Source organism: Hemitrygon akajei, chromosome 2 (assembly GCF_048418815.1).
Source record: "Hemitrygon akajei chromosome 2, sHemAka1.3, whole genome shotgun sequence".
In the NCBI taxonomy this organism is placed as follows: domain Eukaryota; kingdom Metazoa; phylum Chordata; class Chondrichthyes; order Myliobatiformes; family Dasyatidae; genus Hemitrygon; species Hemitrygon akajei.
The window spans coordinates 73,259,845-73,284,596 of record NC_133125.1 but is presented as its reverse complement, the minus strand read 5'-3'; the positions used below and the strand labels follow the sequence as shown (position 1 = coordinate 73,284,596).

Genomic DNA, 24,752 nt, shown 5'->3' with positions numbered 1-24,752 from the left:
AGATATTTGAACTGAAAAGAGGGGCAAGAATGGGGAAAAAGAATGGAAATAAAAAAAGCGACACTGCGGAGCCTGCAGCCGAGAGGAGTGCAGCGAGTGGCTCTCCTACCTGACCGCGTGCTAGCGAGGCGGACTCTGGGCCTCATTCAGGCGAAGCGGCGAATATGATCGAAATCCTGAAAGAGACAAGGGAGTTCCAGAAAGAAATAAAGCAGCAGCTACATGATATTAAGTCAGAGCTCGCCAACATCAATCAAAAAATAGCGGTGGCAAAGACTCAAATTGAGAAGGTGGAAGATCACATTCAAAACGTTGAACTAATACTGAGTAAGACGATAAAAATATTAAGTCACCAAGAAGGAAAACTGTTTGACCTGGAGGGAAGATCACGGCGGAAAAAATATCAGAATCTACAACGTTCCCGAAGAAGCAGGGGGCTCGTCTCTGACGGAGTTTGTTAGAAAGTTGCTGTGGGACGTGCTGGAGCTTCCCTCTCTCGACAATGGAGCTGGAAATGGAGAGAACGCATCGCGCGTTAGTCCGGAAGTTTACCCAAGATAAGCCACGTTCAATAATAATTAAATTCCTTCTGTACCGCACCAAGGCAGAGATTCTACGAAGGGCCTGATGTAAGAAGAGAGTGTTTTTAGATGATAAAGTAATATATTTTGACCAAGATTATCCCCCTGCAGTCCTGCAGAAACGTAAAGAATACACTGAAGTAAAGCAAGTACCAAAGCAAAAAAAATTAGAATTCAAACTCCGTACCCTGCTAAACTTCGAGTGTTTTATGATGACGGGACGCAGTTGTACTAGACAGTGGAAGAGGCGACTACAGACATGAAGGCCAGAAGGTTACCCGTCAGCGTGACCAAACCGAAGGAAAGCCTGGCAGAGGAATTATCCTGCTCTGCTTGGGAAATAGTGCGAGAATCGAGAAAGCAGGAGACAGGAGGAGGCTGAGAGAAGTATATCAGGAAGAAACTGGGAGTTTCCCAAAGACAGTCCTCACCCCCTTCAGAAGAGCCATAAGGTTTGGCTAACCTTAAAAATGTTGAGAAGTTAAATGGAAGCAAAAATAGACGGTGATATACCTATCTCGAGAAATACTTCTTATAATGTGGATTTTATATTACTTAGTTGTTATTCTTTATTTGCTCACTTACTCCTTTTTCCCTACCAAAATGAGAATATATATATATGTGTGCATATATGTATGTAATGTATATATGTGTGTGTGTGTGTGTATATATATATATATATACACATACACACACACGTGCACATATATGTGTGTGTGTGTGTATATATGTATATGTACGTATATATATATATGTATATTTAGGAGGAGTACACAGGGAAATCTTTTCTGTGTATTGGATTTGTTCACTGGCTTTTATGAATACTGTAATGGGGACCCTCAACTCACAAGTAGGAGGGGTTATCCCCCACAGCTAGACATTTCCTCTAGCTCAACGCAGGGTCATCTACTAGAGACCTCGGCCTTGGAATCACACGTTCGTTGCCATTTGTGTTATTTGCATTTCTTGGTTCTTATTTGTTCAGGGAGTAGATCGATTAAGTTTTATTCTAATTTCAATGATACATTGACAGTTAAATACAGATGGCTAAGGACAAGATAAAATTAATTTCTTTTAATGTCAATGGGCTATTAAATCCAATCAAACATAATAGAATTTTATCCAAAATGAAAAAAGAACAAGCCCATGTTGTATATTTACAGGAAACTCATTTAAGTGATAATGAGCATAAAAAACTAAAGCGAATGGACTTCACTAATTTATTTTTCTCCTCATATAAATCAGGACAACGGAGAGTAAGCTAAATTTTGAAAAAGTATTTGAAATGGGAGATAAAATGGGCAGATATATTCTGGTAAGGAGGAATATAGATGGAAATTCAGTTACTCTGTTGAATATATACACACCCCCGGGAAGTGATATTGGTTTCTTTCAGAAAATTACTGATATTATGGTAACGGAAACAGAAGGTCTCCTGATATGTGGGGGAGACTTAAATTTACAATTACAACCAAACTTAGACTCTTCCAATAGAAAAACCTATGAAACAAAATCTTTACATAAGAAAGTTAATACACTTTTTGAGGATGTTGGTTTAATTGCTATATGGAGGTACCTTTTCCCCGACAGAAGGGATTACACTCATTATTCTGCTCCCCATTCAGTATATACAAGAATAGACTATTTCATAACGTTCGGAAAAGACAAAGACAAAATAAACACCTGTGGAATTGGGACAATAGATGTAAGTGACCATGCTCCTATATATCTACCTGTTGATTTTGACCTACAACTAAAGAATACTATTTGGAAACTAAATTCAAGTCTACTCAATGATCTGTTCTTTAAGGAACAAATTAAAAAAGAAATTGGTCTCTACTTAGAATTTAATGATAATGGAGAGGTTTCACCTCCCATTTTATGGGATACTCTGAAGGCGGTCTTAAGAGGGAAAAGTATAGCGATATCTTCATATAAGAAAAAAATAAGGAATAAATTCAAACTCATCTGTATTCTAAATATTCTGTATTCTAAATGGATATCCCTTTATTTTGAGGCTGTGAACTTGGGTATCAGACTCTCCTATTGAAAACATCCTCTCCATGTCCACTCTGTCTAGGCCATCAACATTCGATAGGTTTCAGTGAGATACCAATGATTCTTCTAAACTCCAATGAGTCTAGGCCCAGAGCCATCAAACATTCCTCATATGTTAACCCTTTCATTCTCAGAATCATTCTCAAGAATATTCTGGACCCTCTAATGTGAGCACACCCTGTCCTAAGATATGGGGCCAAACAACTAGCTCTACGGTCTGGCCAATGCCTTATAAAGCCTTAGCATGACATCTTTGCTTTTACTGCATATTCTAGTCCTCTTGATATGAATCCATATGTTGCATTTGCTTTCCTTATCTCTGACTCAACCTGTAAGTTAACCTTTAGGAAATTCTTCAGAAGGGACACCCAAGTCCCTTTTCACTTCTGATTTCAGTATTTTCTCCCAGTTTAGAAAATAGTCTATTGCCTTATTCATCTACCAAAGTATAGGTCCATAAACTGTATTATATTTGCCACTTCTTTGCCTGTTTTAATCAGTCTGAATCATCTGCAGAATTTCTGGTCATTGACTTCAGGCAGGGGACATTGCACATGCACCTATCTACATCAATAGTGAGAGGTTCAAGTTCCTAGGAGTGAACATCACCAATAGTCTGACCCGATTCAACTGCAAAGATGTAGCTGCCAAGAAAGCTCACCAATGCCTATATTTCATCAGGAGAATAAAGAAACTTAGCATGTCCCCATCGCCCCTTAGAAATGTTTATCGATGCACCATGGAAAGCATGTTACCTTGATGTATCACAGTGTGGTATGGTAGCTACTCTGGTCATGCCTTCAAGAAGTTGCAGGCAGTTGTGGGCACAGCTTAGCACATCACTGAAACCAGTCTCCCCTCCATGAACTCTGCCTACTTTTCTCACTGTCTCAGTGAAGCAGCCAAGCGCCCCACCCACTGTGGATATTCCCTCATCTTCCCACTACCATCAGGGAGAAGATTTAAAACTTGAAGGCACAAACCACCACATTGAATGGCTTCTTTGACTTATTCTATTCTGTTATAAGACAAAGTTGAAGTAAATTTATTATCAAAGTAAATATATTATCAAAGCAAACAAGTTTCCTAGCTTGCTCCTGTACAGTGACTCATCACTACCTGTGATTCATCCAGCGACAGTGGTATTGTTGGTGAATTTGTACATGGCATTAGAACATTGCTTAGTCATGCAGTTGTATATGTAGGGTTGTACCCATCTATGCCACTTTCTCTAGCAGCTCATTCTGTATATTTCCCCACAGAAAAACTTGCCCTTCAGGTCTGCTTTAAATCCTTCCCTTATCATCTGACACCTGTGCCTTTTAGTTTTAACCTTTCCTACCCTTTCCTGCTGTGAGCAATCACTTTATCTGTGCTGCTCCTGATGTTATAAAATCTTATAATGTCACCACGTGTAACTTCGCTCCAGGAGAAACGGTGTCAGTCTATCCAGTCTCTCCTTAGAACTCCTAGCACGGTTTAGTGAGATTTTCTGCACCCTCTCTAGCTGAATCAATTCCTTATTATAGTATTGTAGTAAGGCATGTGATATTCCATGTGCTGAATCACCACCGTCTTGTATGACTGTACCAGAATGTCCCAACTGTTAAACTCAATGTGCTATCCTCTGCTTTCTCAATACCTACAACTGCATGACTAAGCATTGCACTAATGCCATCTCCAAATCTGATGCTGACAGCGTTGTTGTTGGCAGAAGCATGGATGGCACACAAGAGATAGGTCAGCTGGTTCAGATTTGGATACATATATTTATCACATGAACATTGAAACTTATAATAAGATGTGCCATTTGCACATATTAGCACCAATACATACTAAGGATTTCCAATACAGCATGTCTACAATGTTCAGCAGAATAACATCAGCAACAACTACAACACAGCAGCAACAAAACGATAACAAAAAATCCCCTTTTCTCCCATATACCTGTTCAACATACATAGACAGACCTCAGATTCACATTCACATTAATTTATCACATGTACGTTGAAACCATTTCCATTAAAGAGCACCAAATTTCTTGGTGTTCACCTGACGGAAAATCTCACCTGGTCCCTCAACACCAGCTCCATAGCAAAGAAAGCCCAGCAGCGTCTCTACTTATTGCGAAGGCTGAGGAAAGTCCATCTCCCACCCCCTATCCTCATCATATTCTACAGGGGTTGTATTGAGAGCATCCTGAGCAGCTGCATCACTGCCTGGTTCAGAAATTGCACCATCTCGGATTGCAAGACCCTGCAGCGGATAGTGAGGTCAGCTGAGAAGATCATTGGGGTCTCTCTTCCTGTCATCACGGACATTTACACTACAGGCTGCACCGGCAATGGAAGCAGCATTATGAAGGACCCTATGCACCCCTCATACAATCTCTTCTCCCTCCTGCCGTCTGGGAAAAGGCTCCGAAGCATTCGGGCTCTCACGACCAGACTATGTAACAGTTTCTTCCCCCAAGCTATCAGACTCCTCAATACCCAAAGCCTGGACTGACACCTTGCCCTACTATTCTGTTTATTATTTATTGTAATGCCTGCACTGTTTTTGTGCACTTTATGCAGTCCAGTGTAGGTCTGTAGTCTAGTGTAGCTTTCTCTGTGTTTTTTTTTATTACGTAGTTCTGTCTAGTGTTTTGTACTGTGTCATGTAACACCATGGTCCTGAAAAACGTCATCTCATTTTTACTATGTACCTTACCAGCAGCTATGGTCGAAATGACAATAAAAGTTGACTTGACTTGACAGCCTAGAGTAGCACACAAGTGTCACCACACATCGCAGCACCAGCAAGGCATGCCAGCAGTCCTCAGCACAACACAGAATACAACAAAATACACACAACAAGCAATAAAACAACCGCAGCAAAACAAACCATTTTCTTCCCTCATGCACGGACAGGATAAGCCTCTAGCTTCCACTGATACCCACACTGATACCATCTGATCCCGGGACACACCAACTGGAATGACCCAGCATCCTTGTATGTCCTTTGTGACTGTCCTTGTAACGGACTTCAAGTGTAGAGCTGAGGTTTGTGCTGTTACCCGTCCACATTGCTGGACTTCAGATGCGGAAAGCAAAGCTCAGTGTGGAGGCCTGACCTCCAACTCCACCACATCCCTGTTCCTAAACCATAATCTGACTTCTAACTTCCCTACATCACTGGCCTTAAGCCTTAGTGCAACCACTAACTCCTCTCTCTATCCCCAAAACCATCCCTAAAACATTTTTTTTAAAAACTCATTCTGTGCAACAGTCTGAACAGAGACCACAGCTCATCACTATCTTGGAGAAAAAAACACAACCCCAGGACAGGCTGCTTTTTGGCCCCAGACTCAGTTCTCAGACTCACAGACATTGCCCCTGGACTTGCAGTTGCAGACATCGGGCCTCTGACTTCCAGTCATGCCAACACAGCAGCCCTCAACTATTAACAGTCGAGTGGTGTCTTAACAACAACTTCCCACTTAACATTAGTAAAGCCATTGAGCTAATTGTGAACCTCAGGAGAAAGTCAGATAAAAGTATACCAATTGTCAATAAGTGGTCTACAGTGGAAAGAGTAAGCAGTTTTGAGTTCTGGGCCTAGCACATAGTTGCAGTTGTGAGAAGGTACACCAGCACCTTCACTTTAGTTTAAGGAGATTCAACATGTCATCAAAGACTGACAAACTTAGACAGATGTACAACAGAAAACATTCCAAAGTGAAATGGTTAACATACGAGGAGCATTTGATGGCCCTGGCCTTGTACTAGCTGGAATGCAGAAGAATGCGTGATATCTCATTGAAACCTGTTGAATATTGAAAGGCCTAAATAGAGTTGACATGGAGAGGATGTTTTCTATAGTGGGGGGTTCTTGGACCAGAGGTCACAACCTCTATTCTTTTAGAATAGAGAGAAGAGAAGGAATTTCTTTAATGAGAGGATGATGAATCTGACATTCATTGCCACAGACAGCTGTGAAGGCAGTTCGGTGGATATATGTAAAGTGGAGATTGATCGATTCTTGATTAGTAAGGGCATCAAAAGTTATAGGGAGAAGGCAGGAGAATGGTGTTGAGAAGGATAAAAATAATCAGCGACATTTAAATGACAGAGCAGACTTAATGGACTGAATGGCCCAATTCTGCTCCTATGGTCTATTGTTTTGCTGACATTGAGGGAAAGTTTCTTGTCATTACACTGTTATGAAGCTCTCTGTATCTCCTTCCTGTATTCCAACTGATTGTTATTTGAAATACAGCCCATGATGGTCGTATCATTTGCAAACTTGTGTGTGGAGCAGAATCTGGCCACACAATCAGAAGTGTACAGGAGTAGAGTTGAAGGCTAAGGACCGAACCTTGAGGAGCACCACTGTTTAGAACAATATTGGTGGATATGTTGCTACCTATCACAAGAGACTATATGTGAAGAAGATTTGCTTTATTTGTCACATGTATATAGAACATTGAAACATGTAGTAAAGTGTGATTTTTTTTAAAAATTAACGACCAACACAATCTGAGCATGTGCCTGGTGTCACCTTGTAGCATGTTCATAACTTACCTGTGATCCCCGGTCTTTTGATCACTGTTTCTATAAAGTGTCACGCTAACTACTGCACTACTATACTGCCCCTAATGCTGGAATGTGCGGTTTTGGAGAAACTTAGTGGGTCAGGAAGCATCCATAGGGGGAATATAGACAGTCAGTTCTTCAGATTGAGACCCTTTATTTGGCTCCATAGATGCTGCATGACTTGATGAGCATCTTGTGTAATGAGATGTTTTTACTTCCCAAATTCTGTATTTTGATGCTAGCCAAATGTTATGGATTTACAGTTGGCAACTGTACCTTCAAATCCCAAAGGTCTAAATTCTGGAATTCCTTTACCTTTACCCATCTTTCTTTATCTCCTTCCTCCTTTGTAGCACTTAGTAAAAGCACTTAGTATTAGAAGTTGAATATTTTAGTATAAAATAAGCTATACTTTTTATTGGTGTGAAATGAGCAATTATGCATTGTTTTGTATAGATGAAAATTTGTAGATACAGTAAAAGGTTAGGCATGTAAGTCATATATTGCTGGCCACTGATGATGTGACCCAGCACATCCTAGGATGTATCTCTGCATCAGTTACTGCAAAAGAATTGACAGAGGAGGAAGTTTTGCATCAGTGGGAAGAACAAATTTTAAATTCCATGTGCAGATATGCCTTCTGTAGAATTAAAATATGCAGCACAGTTTGGCCAGGTTGATTTTTAGGATTTGGGGTTTCTCAAAAGGCAAGAATGTACTGTATAAGATTGACTAAAAAAAACACTGGAACTTTGAAGAATGTGAAGAAAGCTCAATGTAATCCAGAAACTGTTGACTTGGTTGACAAGTAGATGTTGAGAGCAGTTGTTGCTAACTGGAGAATTTGAACTAGACGAACATAATGTAAGTGGTACCCTTAATAATTACCTACAATAGCTGTCCATGTGCATGTTCAGTTATATAGTTCATTCAAAATTTGATAGATTAGGTTGGGTGGAACTTTAATGGGAGGTCATGGGTTAAGGGTGAAAGGTGAAAAGTTTAAGAGAAAATTGAGGGGAATCTTCTTCACGCAAAGGATCATGAGGGTGTGGAACGAGCTGCCAGTGCAAAATGGTGCATGCATTTGATTTCTAAGTTCAAGAGAAGTTTGGATTGATACATGGCTATGGAGGGCAATGATCCTTGTGCAGGTCAATGGGAATAGGCAGCTTACATTGCTCAGCATGGACTTGATGGTCCAAGGGCCTGTTCTGTGCTGTACAGGGAGACCTTAAGATAAAGGAGCAGAAGGCCATTTGACCCATCAATTCTTCTCTGCTATTTCATCATGGATGATCCAATTTTGCTTTCAACGCCAATCTTCTCCCTTTTCCTTGTATCCCTCATGCCTTGACCAATCAAAAATCCATCAACTTCTGCCTTAAATACATATAGGTACTTGTCTTCTGCAGCAGCCTGTGGCAAAGAATTCCACAGATTCACCTCTCTGGCAAAAGAACTCCCTCCTCATCTCCATTCTAAAAGGATGCCCCTGTATTCTGAGGTGTGTCCTCTGGTCTTAGACTCGCCCACCATAGGAAACATCCTCTCCACATCCACTCTATCAAGGCCTTTCACCTTTCGATGGGTTTCAAAGAGGTCAGCCCTCATTATTCTGAATTCTACTGAACACAGGCTCAGAGTCTTCAAAAGCTCTTCATATGACAAACCATTCAATCCTGGAATCATTTTTGTGAACCTCCTTTAAACCTCCAGTTTCAGCACGTCCTTTGATGAGATGCCCAAAACTGCTTACAATACTCCACTGCTTTATAAATTCTCAACATTACATCCTTACTTTGATATTCTAGTCCTCTTGAAATAAATGATAACGTGGCATTTGCCTTCCGCACGACAGACTCAACCTGCAAATTAACCTTGGGGGTATCCTACACAAGGACATCCAATTCCCTTTCTGCCTCAGTTTTTTTGTATTTTCTCTCCATTTAGAAAATAGTCAACCCTTCCATTTCTAAATGCCATTTCTTTGCCCATTCTGCTATTCTGTCTAAGTGCTTCTGTACGAGATGTACCCCAGGCTACAGTGGGAGGCGAGGGAGGATATTGCTGAGCCTCTGGCAATGATCTTTGCTTCATCAATGGGGATGGGAGAGGTTCTAAAGGATTGAAGGGTTGCAGATGTTGTTCCCTTATTCAAGAAAGGGAGTAGAGATACCTAGGAAATTATAGACCAGTGAGTCTTACCTCAGTGGTTGGTAAGTTGATGGAGAAGATCCTGAGGGGCAGGATTTATGAACATTTGGAGAGGCAGAATATGTTTTGGAATAGTCAACATGGCTTTGTCAAAGGCAGGTTGTGCCTTACGAGCCTGGTTGAATTTTTTGAGGATGTTTAAACAAGTTGATATGTTTGTCCTTATTACTGTTTGGGTGTCTGTTTCCAACTCCCATCAAAGTATTTTCAACCTTGCAATTCCTTAGCTCTATCCACAATGATTCAATACCTTTCAACCCTATGTCACCATTTTCTAATGTCCATTGCTCTATGACTCTCTGCTTTTAAAAGTCAAGGAATATGGGAATTAGCTGGGTAATTTTAATTGCTGTACAGCGTTTTATTAAGCAATAAACCAAATGCAAGGGTCTTTACAGCCTCATTCTGTTTCTTAAACTTTCCTTTTCATTATAGTCGGCAACGCTATGTCCTTGGAGACCATGCAATGTGTCAGATGGCTCAATCCTATGTTTTCCTAAGTGGTATTGGTGGACTAGGTGTTGAAATTGGTAAGTAAAGTTTGATTGTATTTTTGTATTATTATTGGAAGTTTTATTTTAAAATTGTTACATCAAGATAAACCAGCTTTCTCTGACATTGACATTTGACTGCACATTTGCAGCATACAAGTCTACAATTCACTTGGGTAATGTGGACATGAGTAGCAAGGCCAGTATTTATTAGCCATCCTGAATAGTCTTTGGAGATTGGATGTCTTCTTGAAACGTCACAGTCCTTTGGTAAATGTGATCTAGTGATTCTTGAAATATCATTACTGATGCCGCCACAGTTTCTTCAATCATCTCTTTCAGTACCTTGAAATATAAACTTTGCAATCCAAGTGACTTATCTACCTTCAGACCTTTCAACTTCCTAAGAACCTTTTCTCTAGTAGTGGTAACTTGACACAGTTCATAACTCCTGACACATGTAACTTCCACCATAGAGTTAATGTCTTCCATAGTGAAGACTGATGCAAAATACTTATCAGTTCATCTGCCATTTCCTTGTCCCAAATTACTACCCCTCCAGCATTGTTTTCCAGTGGTCCAATATACACTCTCGCCTCTCTTTTACACTTTGTATATCTGAAGGAACTTTTGGCATCCTCTTTAATATTATTGGCTAGCTTATTTCCCTATTCCATCTTTACTTTTTTAATGACTTTTTTTAGTTGTCTTCTGTTGGTTTTTAAAAGCTTCCCAATCCTCGGACTTGTGATGTGTCTGTGTAGTTTACTGTTGGGACTTAACTTTTGATATCAATTAATTCTGTAATATTTATTATGAAACCAGCTTTCTAACTAATCTATGTCTCATCATAACCTTAACCTTCTTCACTTTCCCTCCATCTATTTTTGTGCTGTCTGTAAGCTTACTGATACTACCACCTGCATTCTCGTTCAAGTAGTCACTTACACATATTAAAACAAAACTTTTTATAGCCTGACCTGCTGAGAAAACCTGGCATTTCTTGGCTTTATTTTAGATTTTTAGCATTTATAATTTTTATTGGTTTTTATAAGTATTATACCTCAAGCATACATAAAGATTGGACCATTACAGTATGTTGGTTTTACAATGATTGAGTGATATAACAGTTTACTGTGATAGAACATTACAGCATATTACAGGCTCGTCGGCCCACCATGCTGTGCTAACTCTTAAGATCAATTTGACTCTTCTTTCAACATAGGGTTCCATCTTAAAAGCATCTTTGTGTCTACCTAAGAGTTTTTAAATGTCCCTAATGTACTGAAGTCTTAGGCAAACTAAGACTTGGGTGCCTAAGATATTTGCATAGTAATGTTAGGTATTGCACTGTTATGCTGCAAAAATAAACACATTCCATGACATCTGTGAGTGGTGATGAACCTAGTTTTTATATGGGTCTCTGTTGTGGACTGAGAGTGGGAAGGGGCAGGGAGAGGAGAATCATGGCTGGGAAAAGGGGAAGAAAGAGGGGAAGGAGCGAGAAGCACCAGAGGGGCATTCTGAAATGATCAGTAAACCAACAGTACTGTGTCTCAGGGCTGGTTATGTCTGCACCTGTGCCAGTCCCCGCCCCAACACTCCATCACTACCTGTTCCTAAGAAGGTCATTAGGAAGGAGAAGATGAATTATGAAAGGAAGCTGGTGACTAATATCAAAGAAGATACTAAAAGCTTTTTTAAAAGTATATAAAGGGTAAAAGAGAGTTGAGGGTAGATATAGGACCAATAGAAAATGACGCTGGAGATACTGTAATGAGAGATGCAGAGATGGCAAAGGAACTGAATGCGTATTTTGCATCAGTCTTCACAATGGAAAACATCTTCAGTATACCAACATTCAAGAGTGTCAGGGAAGTGAAGTATATGCAGTGAAAATTATGACTGAGAAGGTGCTCAGGAAGCTTAATGGTCTGAGGGTGGATAAGTATCCTGGACCTGATGGAATGCACCCTCAGGTTCTGAAGGAAGTAGCTGGAAAGATTGCGGCGGCATTAACAATGGTCTTTCAAGAATAGATAGATTCTGACATTGTACCAGATGACTGGAAAATTCCAAATGTTACTCCGCTATTTAAGAAGGGTAGGAGGCAGCAGAAAGAAAACTATAGCCTGACATGAGTGGTTGGGAAGTTGTTGGAATGGACTGTTAGCTACAAGATTATGGAGTACCTGGAGGCTCATGACAAGTCAGGTCAAAGCCAGCATGGTTTTCTGAAAGGAAAATCCTGCCTGACAAATCTCCTGCAATTTTTTGAGGAAATTACAAGCAGGATAGACAAAGGGGATACAGTAGATGCAGTGTACATGGATTTTCAGAAGGCCTTTGACAAGGTGCCACACATGAGGCTGCTTAGCAAGATAAGAGCCCGTGGAATTACAGGGAAGTTACTAGCATGGGTGGAGCATTGGCTGATCAGCAGAAAACAAAGTGAGAATAAAAGGATCCTATTCTGGCTGGCTGCGGTTACCAATGGAGTTCCACAGGGGTTGGTGTTGGGACCTCTGCTTTTTACGATGTATGTCAATGATTTGGACTGTGGGATTCATGGATTTGTGGCTAAATTTGCAGATGATACAAAAATAGGTGGCAAAGTGGGTAGTGTTGAGGGAACAGAGAGCCTGCAGAGAGACATATAGGAATGGGCAAAGAAGTGGCAAATGAAATACAATGTTGGAAAGTGTATGGTCATGCATTTTGGTAGAAGAAATAAAGGGGCAAACTATTATTTAGATGGGGAGAGAATTCAAAATGTAGAGATGCAAAGGGACTTCAGAGTCCTTGTGCAGGATACCTGAAAGGTAATCCTCCAGGTTGAGTAGGTGGTGAAGAAGGCGAATGCAGTGTTGGCATTCATTTCTAGATTTATAGAATATAAGAGCAGGGATGTGATGTGGGGGCTCTATAAGGCACTCGTGGAGTATTGTGTGCAGTGCAATCTGGGATCTGGGCCATAACTTCCAAATATCTGGACCTGACTTGTACTACCTTACTTTCCCTTTTCTATTTTCTAATTATGATTTATAATTAAAATTTTCATTATATTTACTTTGATTTGTACTCCAGGGAGCACGAAGCGCAGAATCGAATATTGTTGTGATGATTGTACGCTCTAGTATCAATTGTTTGGTGACAATAAAGTAAAGTTTTGGGCTGCTTATTTTAAAAAGGATATACTGACATTGGAAAGGGTTCAGAGAAGATTCATGAGAATGATTCCAGGAATGAAAGGGTTACTGTATGAGGAACGTCTGGCAGCTCTTGGGCTGTATTTCCTGGAGTTCAGAATGAGGGGGGATCTCATGGAAACATTCCGAATGATAAAAGGCCTGAACAGATTAGATATAGTGAAGTTATTTCTCATGGAGGACAAGAGGGCATGACTTCAGGTTTGAAGGATGTCCATTTAGAACAGAGATGTGGAGAAATTACTTTAGTCAGAGAGTGGTAAATCTGTGGACTTTGTTGCCACGAGCGACTGTGGAGGGCAAGTCGTTGGGTGTATTTAAGGCAGAGATAGATAGGTTCTTGATCAGCCAGGGCATCAAAGGGTATGGTGAGAAGGCAGGAGAGTGGGGATGACTGGAAGAATTGGATCAGCCCATGATTGAATGGTGGAGCAGACTTGATGGAGTCGAATTAGCCTGCTTCTGCTCCTGTATGTTATGGTCTTATTGTCCCACACCCCTCCTGTAGTGTTCCACCCTGGCCATTCCCAACGTCCTTTGCTCCTGCCAGCTTTACAAAATGGCTTTCTACACCACATTAACAAATACAGTAATGTGCAAAAGTCTTAGGCGCTCTAGCTATATATATATGCCAAAATACTGTATCTGCCTCCACCATTACCCCAAGAAGTGGACTCGGTGGACCCACTGTGGGGGTCAAAAATATTACCTGACATCTGCCTATACTTTCGTCCAATTACCCTGGGAAAAGTTGTATGGCTATCCATTCAATCTATGCCTCTTATCATTTTGGATACATACAGTGCCTGTAAGAAGTTTTCACCCCCCCCCCCCCCCACCAGAGGTTTTCTTGTTTTATTGTTTTACAACATTGAATCTCAGTGGATTTGATTTGGCTTTTTTGACACTGATCAACAGAAAAAGACTCTTTCATGTCAAAGTGAAAACAAATCTCTACAAAGTGATCTACATTAATTACAAAGATAAAACACAAAGTAATTGATTACATAAATATTCACCCCCTTTAATCTGACACACCAAATCATCACTGGTGCAGCCAATTGGTTTTTGAAGTTACATAATTAGTTAAATGGAGATCACCTGTGTGCAGTCAAGGTGTTTCAATTGAATATACTAAAAATACTCCTGTATCTGGAAGGTCCAACTGCTGGTGAGTTAGTGTCCTGGCAAAAACTATACCATGAAGACAAAAGAACACTCCAAGCAGCTCTGTGAAAAGGTTATTGAAAAGCAAAAGTCAGGAGATGGAGATGGAAAATTTCCAAGTCACTGGATACCCCTTGGAGTACAGTTAAGTCAATCATTGAGAAATGGAAGGAATATGTTATAGCTGTAAATCTGCCTAGATCTTCCTCAAAAACTGAGTGACCGTATGTGAAGAGGGTGAGTGGCTGAAATGGGAAAGATTGCACATACAACAACTGTTGCCTGGGTACTTCACCAGTTGCAGCTTTATGGAGAATGGAAAAGAGAAAGCCAATGTTGAAAAAAACTCGCATGAAACCTTGGCTAGATTTTGCCGGAAGGCATGTGTGAAATTCTGAAGTCAGCTGGAAGAAGGTTTGATGTTCCAATGAAACCAAAATTGAAGTTTTTGCTCATCAGACTAAACACTTCACATCATATAAAAGACAGCATCCCTACCATGAAGCATGGTATCTACTGCATCATGCTGTGAGGATGCTTCATTGTAGCCAGCCCTGGAAGGCTTGTGAAGGTAGAGGGTAAAATGAACACAGGGAAATCTTGGAGGAAAGCTTGATGCAGTCTGCAAGAAAACTGCAACTTGGGAGAAGATCTGTTTTCCAGCAAGACAAAGACCCCAAGCATAAAGCCAAAGATACACAGGAATGGCTTAAATACAACAAAATTAATGTCCTGGAATGGTGAAGTCAAAGTCCAGCCCTCAATCTGATTGGAATATTTGGCTGGACTTGAAAAGGGTTGTTCACTCATGATCTACATGCAATTTGACAGAGCTTGAGCAGTTTTGTAAAGGAGAATGGGGAAAAATTGCAGGGTCCAGCTGATAGAGACCTATCCACACAGACTTAAGGCTGTAATTGCTGCCAAAAGTGCAGCTACTAAATACTGGCTTGAAGGGTGTGAATACTTATGTAAACAATTATTTTTGTGTTTTATACTTTTAATTAATTTAGATCACTTGGTAGAGATCTGTTTCCATTGAAACATGAAAGATTTTTTTCTTTCTGTTGATCAGTGTCAAAAAAGCCATTTTCAATCCACTGTGATTCAATGTTGTAAAACAGTAAAACATACACACTTCCAAAGGGGGTGAAATCTTTCAAAAGATTTAGTAAAATTATTTTTATTGGCACTCCAAGTGCCTGGCCAGATGGGAAAGATTGGGTATGGGTCAAATCGAGCCGCTGGGCCCAGGCCCGAAAGTGTTTTGTATTTTGAAGTGGCAGGGCCCAGGTCTGAGAGCGCAAAGTGACCTAAGGTGTGACTGATTTAAGCAGCAGATTGAAAAGGTCAGGATGTGGGGGCCGGATGAGAGGGATGAATCAGTGTTCAGCTCACTGCTCCATGAGGTTTACTTGTCTCTTCAGTTCTTACTGTTATTTGCTTACCTTTGTTGTTTGTACGATTTGGGGTTTTTTTCTGCTCATTAAGTTGTTTTTTTAATGGCTTCTATTGGATTTCTTGGTTTTCTGGCTGCTTGTAAGGAGATGGATAAATATACTTTGAAGCATCTGACATTTGCAATTTAAATACTTTTTAATTAGTTTATCTTGCAGGTGGGAAACCTCTAGAAACATGTTAATAGAGTTATCAAAAGATTAAGTTGAATTATTTGGTGGATCCATTATCAGATTTCGAGGGAGAAAAGAGGGAGTAACAGGATTCTTAACAGTGTTTATGAGCAGAGGCATCTTAAGGTGCAGATGAACCCTGAAAGTAGCAATGCAGACAGATACAGTGGTTAAGAAGGCATATGACATGCTTCCCTTGATTAGACATTGAGTTCAAAAGTCAGGAAGTTATGTTGCAGCTTTATAATACTTAGGCAACATCTGGAGTATTGCATACAGTTATGGTCTCCCCATTGTAGAAAGGATGTTGAAGCTTTGAAGAGGGTGCAGAAGAGGTATATCAAGATTCCTCTTGGATTAGAAGCAGAGGTTGGACAAACCTGGGTTATTTTCTCTAGAGTTGCGGAGCTGAAGGGAAGATATGATGGAGGTTTATAAGATTATGCGAGGCATAGTTTGCGTAGACAGACCATATCTTCCCAAGGTTGAAATGTCTAATACCAGAGGGTGTACATTTAAGGTGAGTGGGGAATTTCAAAGGAGGTGAAGGTGCCTAAGATTGTGGTAGAGGTAGATACATTAGGGATTTTTAAGAGATGTTCAAGATGGCACTACTTACTGGTTCAAGTGACTGCTTGCTAGTGGCATGAAAACAAAGCAAACAACTAAATACTTATTCAGAAATGAGAAAATCTACAGATGCTGGAAATCCAAGCAACACACACAAACACTAGAGGAATGGGAATGTAAAGTGGAATTAAAATGGGTGGCCTCTGGGAGATCCCTTTTTTTTCTGAAGGATGGAGCACACCTTTCCCTCCCACTCCCCCCCGACCACTTTCTGCAGGGATTGCTCCCTACATGACTCCCTTGTCCATTCGTCTCTCCCTCCTGCCACTTATCCTTGAGAGTGGAACAAATGCTACATCTCCTCCCTCACTACCATTCAAAGCCCCAACAAGTCCTTCCAGGTGAGGTGACACTTTACCTCCAACCTGCTGGCATGAGCATTGATTTCTCAAACTTCTGGTATTTGCCTCCCCCTTCACCATTCCCCATTCCCTTTTCCCTCTCTCACCTTATCTCCTTGCTTGCCCATCGTCTCCCTCTGATACTCTTCCCCTTTTCTTTCTTCCATGGCCTCCTGTCATCTCCTGTTAGATTCCCTGTTCTCCAGCCCTGTATCTCTGTCACCAATCAACTTCCCAGCTCTTTACTTCACCCTCCCCCCCCCCTCCCAGTTACACCTATCATCTTGTGTTTCTCCCTCCACTCCCCCTCACCTTCTAACTCTGACTCCTCATCTCCACCATCAGTTTTGGTCTGAAATGTCAACTGTACTCTTCCATAGATGCTGCCTGGTCTGCTGAGTTCCTCCAACATTTTTTGTGTGTTACTTAGTTATTCACACTTTTTCTGATAAATGATCATTGCAAACAAGCCCATGGCTCCCTGTTGAAGTAGAGCTGAATTATCTGTACAATCTGGCATTTTTGTGGTGTGGCATGGCTGGCGTCTCACAGGGCAGAACGTTTGCAGCGTGTCCAGACTGGAGTTGCTTGAGCAGACTTAAAGACAATTTGATGCAGCAAGAAAAGATCAGAGGTTTGATCCATTTAAGAGCTGAGCAGAAATGGAAAGGTCAGGTGCTAGCCATATCGAAGCAGCAGAGCCTGAGCCCGTGGGCAAGGAACAGCACGAGGTTTGGATGATTTAAGCACCAGGCTAGATTGAAATGGCTGGATGTCGGGATCAGAGGCAAGAGATAGGCTGAATTGATTCGCAGCTCTGCACTGTTGGCTCACCTCTCTATTGGACTGAGGCCTTGGCCTGCAACCAGCAGACTTCTGAATTTGCTGCAGTGATGCCTGGCTTAGTGAACTTCAGTTCTGAAAGCTGTTATTTTGCTTTTATTGTTTGCACTATTTGTTTTGTTTCCTCTAACTGCATATGGGGGGCTTGGACAGTGGTCTTTTGTTTTTAATTGATTCTACTGGGTTTCTTTGTCTTGTAGCTGCCTTTATGAAGACTAAACTCAATGTTGTATAAGGTGTACATACTTTGACCATAAAATGTACTTTGAACTTTTTAATGAATGTGAGAGAAATGGAATGATATGGATATAATGTAGCCAAAAGGGACTAGTTTAGTTGGCTATTCAATTACTGATTTAATTGGTTCAGCACAACATTGTGGGCTGAAGAGCCTGTTCCTATGCTGTACTAGTGTATGTTTTCTGTAAGCTAAACATATTGTTTAATTTCAATGTTTCTAATAAATTAGTGTTTTATAATTGGTACATATTAATGTCAAAATAAAACTTTTTAACTGCTACCTGGGTTAAGTTTATATATGGCAAATTAACAGGAACTTATTTGTTTCTTTGCAGCGAAGAACATTATTCTTGCAGGTGTAAAGGTAGGGTCAATCTTAATAAGTTCAAAACACTCCACTTAAGGTGTATAGAAATATAGAAAACCTACAGCACAATACAGGCCCTTCGGCCTACAAAGCTGTGCCGATCATGTCCTTACCCAAGAAATTACCTAGGGTTACCCATAGCCCTGTATTTTCTAAGCTCCAGGTATCTATCCAGAAGTCTCTTAAAAGACCCTATCTTATCTGCCTCCACCACTGTCGCCAGCAGACCATTCCACGCACTCATCATCCTCTGTGTTTATAAAAAGAAAAACTACCCCTGACATCTCCTGTGTACCTACTTCCAAGCACTTTAAACTTTGCCCTCTCGTGCTAGCCATTTCAGCCCTCTGACGATCCACACGATCAATGCCTCTCATCATCTTGTACACCTCTATCAGGTCACATAGAAAACCTACAGCACAATACAGACACTTCGGCCCACAAAGTTGTGCCAATCATGTCCCTACCTTAGAAATTACTAGGCTTACCTATAGCCCTCTATTTTACTAAGCTCCATGTACCTACCTAAAAGTCTCTTAAAAGATCCTATCGTATCCGCCTCCACCACTGTTTCTGGCAGCCCATTCCACGCACTCACCACTCTCTGACATCTCCTCTGTACCTACTCCCCAGCATCTTAAAGATGTGTACTCTTGTGGCAACCTTTTCATCCCTGGGAAAAAGCCTCTGACTATCCATAAGATCAATGCCTCGTATACACCTCTATCAGGTCACCTCTCATCCTCTTAGGCTCCAAGGAAAAAAGTCCGAGTTCACCTTTATCTCTAATCGGTAGGAATGATTAGAGATAAAGGTGGGAAGATGTGCCTGGAGGCTGTGGAAGTGAGCGAGGTCTACAATGAATACTTTTCTTCGGTATTCACCAATGAGAGGGAACTAGATGACGGTGAGGACAATCTGAGTGAGGTTGAAGTTCTGGAGCATTTTGATATTAAGGGAAAAGAGGTGTTGGAGTTGTTAAAATACATTAGGACGGATAAGTCCCCGGGGCCTGATGGAATATTCCCCAGGCTGCTCCACGAGGCGAGGGAAGAGATTGCTGAGCCTCTGGCAAGGATCTTTATGTCCTCGTTGTCCACGGGAATGGTACTGGAGGATTGGAGGGAGGCGAATGTTGTTCCCTTGTTCAAAAAAGTAAGGAGGGATAGTCCAGGTAATTATAGACTAGTGAGCCTTATGTCTGTGGTGGGAAAGCTGTTGGAATAGATTCTTAGAGATAGGATCTATGGGAGGCAGGGTTTAAGGGTTGGTACAACATTGTGGGCCAAAGGGCCTGTACAGTGCTGTACTATTCTATGTTCACTCAACCTATTCTCAGAAGGCATGCTCCCCAACCAGACAACATCCTTGTAAATCTCCTCTGTACCCTTTCTATAGTTTCCATATCCTTCCTGTAGTGAGGTGACCAGAACTGAGCACAGTACTCCTAAGTGGGGTCTGACGAGTGTTCTATACAGCTGTAACATTACCTCTCGGCTCTTGAACTCAGTCCCATGGTTGATGAAGCCAATGCACTATATACCTTCTTAACCACACGGTCAACCTGCACAGCAGCTTTGAGTGTCCTGTGGACTCAGACCCCTCTGCTCCTCCACACTGCCAAGAGTCTTACATTTAATACTATATTCTGTCATCATATTTGACCTACCAAATGAACCACCTCACACTTATCTGGGTTGAACTCCATCTGATGTTACTCAGCCCAGTTTTGCATCCTATCGATTTCCCGTTGTAACCTGACAGCCCTCCACATTATCCACAACTCTGCCAACCTTTGTGTCATCAGCAAATTTACTAACAATTCCTCCATTTCCTTATCCAGGTCATTTATAAAAATCACGAAAAGTAAGGGTCCCAGAGCAGATCCCTGAGGCATACCACTGGTCACCGACCTCCATGCAGAATATGACCTGTCTAGAACCACTCTTTGCATCCTGTGGGCAAGCCAATTCTGGATCCACAGAGCAAGGTCCCCTTGGATCCCATGCCTCCTTACTTTCTCAATAAGCTTTGCATGGGGCACTTTTTCAAATGCCTTGTTGAAATCCATATACACTACGTCTACTGCTCTACCTTCATCAATGTGTTTAGTCACATCTTCAAAAAATTCAGTCAGGTTTGTAAGGCCATGCTGACTATTCCTAATCATATTATGTCTCTCCAAATATTCTTAGATCCAGCCTCTCAGGATCTTCTACATTAGTGGTCGCCAACCCGTCGATCTTTGAGACTTTCCCAGTAGATCCCGAAAAATAAAAATAAATACACAAATACTGTTGAGAGATTGTTTCCGGGTTGTGGGGTTTTACTTCCGGTCTTTTCTGCCCTGGTGTGCATGCGTGTAACTAATCGATCTGGGGTCGGTCTTGCCTTTCACTAAGGCCGAGGTAGGGGATCTTGGGCTTAAAAAGGTTGATGACCACTATTCTACATCAGCTGAAGTCAGACTTGCTAGAAACCCACCAAGAAACCCCCAAGAAACCCACCATCACAGGACTGAATGACTACAGACCTGTCGCACTGACATCTGTAGTCATGAAATCCTTTGAGCGCTTGGTGTTGAACCACCTGAAGACCCTCACCAGCAGCCTGCTGATCCCCTGCAGTTTGCCACCGGGCAAATAGGTCAGTAGACGATGCAGTCAACCTGGGACTGCACTATATCCTGCAACATCTGGATCGTCCTGGGACCTATGCTCGGATGCTGTTTGTGGATTTCAGTTCGGTGTTTAACACCATCGTCCCTCATACCCTCTGTTCCAAATTGTCTCACCTTACTGTGCCACCTGACCTCTGCGATTGGATTTACAGCTTCCTGACCAACAGAAGTCAGCAGGTAAGGATGGGACAGGTCACCTCGGATATTTGAATCACCAACACCGGCGCCCCCCAGGGGTGTGTCCTCTCTCCACTGCTGTTCTCCCTCTACACCAATGACTGCACCTCCTCCAACCCCTATGTGAAGCTTTTGAAGTTTGCAGACGACACTACTGTCATCGGACTCATCCAGAATAGTGATGAGTCTGCATATCGACAGCAGGTGGACCAACTGGCGCTCTGGTGCAGTCGGAACAATCTGGAGCTGAACACGCTCAAGACAAAAGAGATGATAGTGGATTTCAGGAGACATCCCCCCTCTATGTCTCCCCTCACAGTCCTCAGCAGCCCTGTGTCCACCGTGGAGAACTTCAGGTTCCTGGGAACCACCATCTTTCAGGATCTGAAGTGGGAGCAGAACATCAGCTCCATCCTGAAGAAGGCCCAGTAGCGGATGTATTTCCTGCGGCTCTTGAGGAAATACGGTCTGCCTCAGGAATTGCTGCTGCAGTTCTACACTGCAGTCATTGAGTCTGTCCTGTGCACCTCCATCATTGTGTGGTTTGGAGCCGCCACCAAGCAGGATAGAACCAGACTACAGCGCACAGTGAGGACTGCCGAGCACATCATTGGAGCCTCCCTGCCCTCTATTGTGGACCTGTACTCTTCCAGGTTGAAGAAGAGGACGGGGAACATCATAAAGGACTCCTCCCATCCTGCGCACAGACTGTTTGATCTGCTTCCATCTGGTAGGCGCTTCAGATCCCTCCCGACTAAGACTAATAGGCACTGGAGAAGTTTTTTCCCTACTGCGGTCACTTTGCTGAACAGTTAACTGCCGGTTAACTGTCGGCTAACTATTACTTGGATTGCACTACCTGTATGTATAATTTATATTTTCATTTATATTTATCATTATTATTGTTATGAGCAGAGAGACAACATCTGCCGGAAGTAAGTTCCTTGTATGTGCATAGGTACTTGGCGATTAAAGTCTGATTCTGATTCTGATTCTGATAATTTCCTGGGCTATCTCTACTCCCTTTCTTGAATAATCTTCATCCCTCCAATCCTCTGGAACCTCCCCCTGTCCCCATTGATGATGCAAAGATCAATGCTAGGGGCTCAGCAAGCTCCTCCCTAGCCTCCCACAGAGTAGCTTGGGGTACATCTCATCCGGTCCCAGCGACTTATCTAATTTGATGCTTTCCATAAGTTCCAGCACATCCTTTTTCTTAATATCTACATGCTCAAGCTTTTCAGTCCATTGTAAGTCATCCCTACAATCGCCAAGATCCTTTTCCATAGTGAATATTGAAGCAAAGTATTCAGTAAGTACCTCAGCTACCTCCTCCGGTTCCCTACATGCTTTTCCACTATCACACGTGATTGGTCCTATTCTCTCATGTCTTATCCTTTTGCTCTTCACATACTTGTAGACTGCCTTGGGGTTTTCATTAATTCTGCCCATCAAGTCCTTCTCATGGCCTCACCTGGCTCTCCTAATTTTATTCTTATCTCCCTGATCACCTTATAATCTTCTAGATCTCTATCATTACCTAGTTTTTTTAACCTTTCGTAAGCCTTTCTTCTTGATTAAATTTTCAACAGCCTTTGTACACCACGGTCCCTGTACCCTACCATCTTTTCCCTGTCTCATTGGAACGTACCAATGCAGAACTCCACGCAAATACCCCCTGAACATTTGCCACATTTCTCCTGTACATTTCCCTGAGAATATCTGTTCCCAATTTATGCTTCCAAGTTCCTGCCTGATAACTTCATATTTCCCCTTACTCCAGTTAAACACCTCCCTAACTTGTCTGTTCCTATCCCTCTCCAATGCTATGGTAAAGGACGTAAAATTGTGATTACTATTTCCAAAATGTTCTCCCATTGAGAGACCTGACATCTGACCAGGTTCATTTTCCAATATGAGATCAAAAGTACAGCCTCTCCTATTATATCTATATATTGCATCAAGAAACCTTCCTGAACACACCTCACAAACTTCACCCCATCTAAACCCCTTGCTCTTGTGAGATGCCAATGAATATTTGGGAAATTAAAATCTCCCACCACAACAACTCTTATTATTACACCTTTGCAGAATCTGTCTCCCTATCTGCCCCTTGATGTCCCTGTTACTATTGGGCGGTCTGTAAAAAAACACGCAGTAGAATTATTGACCGCCTTCCTGTTTCTAGCTTCCACTCACAGAGACTCAGTATTCAATCCCTCCATGACTTCCTCCTTTTCTGCGGCCATCACACTATATCTGATCAGCAGTGCCACACCCCCATCTCTTTTGCTTCCCTCCCTGTCCTTTCTGAAACATCTAAAGCTTGGCACTCCAAGTAACCACTCCTGCTCCTGAGCCATCCAAGTCTCTGTAATGGCCACAACATCATAGCTCCAAGTACTGATCCATGCTCTAAGCTGATCTGCTTTCATGATGCTTCTTGCATTAAAATAGACACATCTCAAACTATTGGTATGAGCGTATCCCTTCTCTATCACCGGCCTATCTTCCTTCTCACACTGTCTCCAAGCTCTCTCTATTTGTGAGCCAACCGCCCCTTCCTCCGTCTCTTCAGTTCGGTTCCCACCCCCCAGCAATTCAGGTTTAAACTCTCTCCAATAGCCTTAGCAAACTTCCCCGCCAGGATATTGGACCTCTGGGATTCAAGTGCAATCTGTCCTTTTTGTACAAGTCACGCCTGCCCCAAAAGAGGTCCCAATGATCCAGAAATCTGAATCCTTGCCCTCTGCTCCAATCCGAGCCACGCATTTATCCTCCACCTCACTCTATTCCTTTCCTCACTGTCGCGTGGCAAAGGCAGTAATCCCGAGATTACTACCTTTGAGGTCCTGCTTCTCAACTTCCTTTCTAACTCGCTGTAGTTTGTTTTCAGGACCTCCTTCCTTTTCCTACCTACGTCGTTGGTACCAATATGTACCACGACCTCTGGCTGTTCACCTTCCCACTTCAGGATATCGTGGATGTGATCAGAAACATCTTGGACCCTGGCACTTGGGAGGCAAACTACCATCAATAAATATGTAAATTTATTGTTTGAATTATTTTCTGCCTGTGATAAATGGAGTAATGTGCAGTTCTTTCTGAAACAATTTATGCTTTTTGGTATGAAGTAACAAAGCTTTGACAAGAGTAGAACTTGCTGAAGGGTCTCGGCCTGAAACGTCAACTGTACTTTTTTCTTTAGAGATGCTGCCTGTTTTGCTGAGTTTCTCCAGCATTTTGTGTGAGTTGCTTAGATTTCCAGCATCTGCAGATTTCTCTTGTTTGAGATTTGACAAGAACTAAGTGCTTTGTTACCTTTTTGATCAAACCAAAACAATATAAATTGCTTTCACTCTGTTTTTTCTGCAATTTTTTTTCTATTTCTTTATTTCTCTGCCTTTTTTCTTCAGTGAAGATTTAAACAGTTTACTTGTCAGACCTCTGTTTGTCTACCATTTCCCCACAAACTGCAGGATACCGTGTGTTGAAAGATCCAAATAACATTTGTTTTGCAGTCCTTTTCCACATATGAAAGCA

At 41.8% G+C, this 24,752-nt stretch overlaps 1 protein-coding gene across 6 annotated transcripts in view; it reads left to right on the top strand.

The window, feature by feature from the left end:
- The window catches only part of uba6 (ubiquitin like modifier activating enzyme 6), a 329,252-nt gene that overhangs the window by 37,113 nt on the left and 267,387 nt on the right, over window positions 1–24,752 (top strand). For all 6 annotated transcript variants that reach the window (XM_073024872.1, XM_073024863.1, XM_073024889.1 and 3 more), the window contains 2 exons: window positions 9,869–9,963; window positions 18,321–18,349. In XM_073024872.1, the coding sequence (XP_072880973.1) occupies window positions 9,869–9,963; window positions 18,321–18,349 (124 nt within the window). The remainder of the gene's footprint in view (window positions 1–9,868; window positions 9,964–18,320; window positions 18,350–24,752) is intronic.